This window comes from Arachis stenosperma, chromosome 5, assembly GCF_014773155.1.
Source record: "Arachis stenosperma cultivar V10309 chromosome 5, arast.V10309.gnm1.PFL2, whole genome shotgun sequence".
In the NCBI taxonomy this organism is placed as follows: Eukaryota; Viridiplantae; Streptophyta; class Magnoliopsida; order Fabales; family Fabaceae; genus Arachis; species Arachis stenosperma.
Window position 1 is genome coordinate 14464430 of NC_080381.1, and position 3237 is coordinate 14467666.

General features: G+C 32.9%; 1 protein-coding gene across 1 annotated transcript; it reads right to left on the minus strand.

Annotated features, from left to right (window-relative positions):
* Nucleotides 1-440: 440 nt before the first annotated feature.
* On the minus strand, nucleotides 441-1824 carry LOC130980458 (uncharacterized). The gene is made up of 3 exons (XM_057904138.1): nucleotides 1541-1824; nucleotides 873-1426; nucleotides 441-778 (listed from the first exon to the last, which is right to left on the minus strand). The coding sequence occupies exons 1-3, from the start codon at nucleotides 1822-1824 to the stop codon at nucleotides 441-443; spliced, it is 1176 nt and encodes a 391-aa protein (XP_057760121.1).
* Nucleotides 1825-3237: the final 1413 nt, after the last annotated feature.

Here is a 3237-nt window from a genome sequence, read left to right on the forward strand (position 1 = left end):
AATAGATATTATATAATTATGAAAAGAAAAAATAAGTGAATTTATAATTATTGTTAAATAAAAATATAATTAATTTAAAAATAAATGAATTTATAACTAAAATTAAAATAAATTAAATAGAAGTAAATATATTTGATAAAAGATATCTATATATATAATAATTTGTAAACATATTAACTAAAACTGTGACATTTTACACGGTTGTGACTTGCTCCTTTTTCATTGAGGACAGGGGTTCGAACCCACCCCATCCATTTTGCAAAATTTTAATTTCTAGCGGTTCGGTTGGATCGGTTTTACCGGGTTTGACCGGTTCACACCGATTTTCTTTCTTGTTCGGTCTAATTAGCGGACCGGACCGGTTCAGAGTCTGGTTCACCGATTTTCTGGTTGAACTGGTCGGTCCGGTTCAGTTTTTACAACACTGTTATCCGTGTATATTAAACTTTTTTGATGCCTTCAACATCTTCATTAATAAATTCAGGATCATCCTCATCTGCCATTACCCAAAAATCTACCGTGTCAATGCTTTGAATGTCAATTGGATCATAATTCCTCTTCTTTCGATGCAACCTAGATTGAAGGCGTAGGTTATAGGTGACAGAAACAATGTCACTTAGCCTTTGATGCTCTAACCGGTTCCTCCTCTTTGAATAGATTTGTTCAAAAAGGCTCCAGTTCCTCTCACATTCTGATGAAGAAAAGGTTTGATGAAGAAGAATGACTGCCATTTTTTGTAAATTAGGAGCACTCCCACCGTGTAGCCTCCACCATTCACCTACGTAGATATAAAAATCAAATACTTTTTAATGTTTATCACCCAACATATTAAACTTTCAAACTAAACTGAACTTGGATATGAGATAACTTACCAAGTTCGAGTCTTGATGCCGCTCTCTTAGAACTTTCCCTCCCAAAAATTTCTTTACAATTTCGATACAACTGTATCTCTTGCATTGCGGCAACTGAGTCATCACAAAGTATTTCAACATCAAGAAAATCAAGTAAAGATCTCAAAATATTTGCCTTCTCAACAAAACCCTCACTATAGAAAATGTCTGGATTTAAAAAGTACGTTGTCGCATGGAGATCACGCTTCAAATGCTTATCCCACCTCATTTTCAAGATACTTGTGTATGGCGTATAAGCAGCTTTTCGATTTCTAAACATTATCTTGATAGCATTTTTGGCTCTTTTGATGCCTTCATACATGATTCCCAAAGAGAATTTTTCATCAGCATCAACAAGCCTCAACAACTTAATAAGAGGACCAACAATTTTCACAGTGGTAACACAATCTTGCCAAAACTTACTATCCAAGACAATTGAACTAACAATCTTTCCATTAGCACTTTTGACTAACTTATGAGAAGTGAAATATTTATCCACCATCAATGCCTGCAAATCTTCCTTGTGATCATATATACTTTTCAAAGTAATAAAAATAGTGGCAAGACGTGTGACTCCTGGTCGAACAATTTCTGTCTAACTTTTTATTTTTCTAAGCCAAGACAATAAGATCATATGATTGTAAACAAACACGGTCACTTTTGAAGCACGGGAAGTAAGGTCAGCTATGTGAGGAATACTTGTAACATCTTTCAAAATAGAATTGATACAATGGGCAACACAAGGAGACCAAAATATATTTGAGTATTTTTCATGAATAAGTTTTCCAGCAGATACATAATTCGCAGCATTATCAGTGACCACATGCACAATGTTACTAGGCTCAACCCACTCAATAACATCAGCAAACAAATTAAACAATGCATTGTCAGTTTTTATCACATCAGAAGCATCAACAGTCTTAACAAATGACATACCAGCAGAACAATAAACTAGAAAGTTAATTAAGGTTCACTGCCTTTGATCAGTCCACCCATCTTTTCACACAAACTAGATTATGCTATGCTGAGAATCATTGGAAGTGCTTGCTATCCCTGGTTAAAACCATACACTACGAACAAACTTGAACTTAGATCTTATAAGTGTGTTTTTATAGAATATTCACCTGATTTTAAAGGATACAAATGTCTGTTCTCCAATGGCAAAATTTATATTTCTAGACATGTCTTATTCGATGAAAATGATTTTCCATATCTACAACTCTTTACTAACAATTCTACCAATAACAAATTTGTTTCTGATGTACTACATTATGATTACTCACCATTATTTGCTTCACATATTCTTCCTTTGCAACATTCTTCCCTTACATCATCAACTATGCCCTCTAGCTCAAGCCATTTAGAAGTTAGAACTAATCCTTCCTTTCCTCCACCTAATAACATTAGAATTAGTGATCTTTCATCCCCAAACTTTGTCCCTCAACAAAATCAACCAATTCTACCTATTTCAGATATAGAAATTTTACTTTCTCCTATTGATAATTTCTAATAATTCTCATATCAAAAATAAAAATCTTTCAACTAATGTCCATCTTATGATTACTAGATCAAAAACCAACAGCTTAAAAGCCAAAACTTTTATCACAATCCTTCAAAACTCAAAAATTGATGAACATCTTCCAAAATCAGCATCAGCTGCAGCAAATTCCTCTTTGGCAGAAAACTATGGAAGAGAAATACCAAATTTTAATGGGTACCAACACTTGGCTATAGTTCTAAAGCATACAGATGGTAAGATTATAGATTGTAAATGGATATTTTCAATCAAAAGGCACCCGAATGGATCTATACAAAAGTATAAAGCTAGATTATCCAAGACTTCTATTAAGAGGAAGGTTTTGATTTTGAGCAAGTATTCAGTCCAGTCATTAGACCCACTACAATTCGTTTAATATTAAGCATTGCAGTGTCTAAAAATTAGATTTTAAGACAGCTTGATTTCAATAATGTATTTCTTAACGAAGATTTACATCACGCCATATATATAAAGCAACCAATTGGTTTTGAACAATCCCCTTCTGAACATATATGTAAACTAAATAAATCATTATATGGCTTAAAATAAGCCCCTAGAGAATGGTTCAACAAGCTTAGCACAACTCTAACATCTTTTGGTTTTCAAAGTACAAAATCTGATACTTCTTTATTTGTTAGGAAAACAAATTCTGTTATATATATCTTGTGTTATATAGATGATATTATCATCACTGGCAGTGATGCTTATGAAGTGGATTCTATGATACACTCTCTTGATAAAGTCTTTTCTTTAAAAGATCTTGGTGAGTTAAATTATTTTTTACGCATAGAAGTTCACAAAATTGATTCT

Coding starts and splice junctions, on each gene's coding strand:
- LOC130980458 (XM_057904138.1), bottom strand. CDS start 1,824: ATGTCATTTGTTAAGACTGTTGATGCTTCTGATGTGATAAAAACTGAC. Junction 1,427..1,540: donor CGTGCTTCAAAAGTGACCGT/GTTTGTTTACAA, acceptor TACTTTGAAAAG/TATATATGATCACAAGGAAG. Junction 779..872: donor GGCATCAAGACTCGAACTTG/GTAAGTTATCTC, acceptor ATATCTACGTAG/GTGAATGGTGGAGGCTACAC.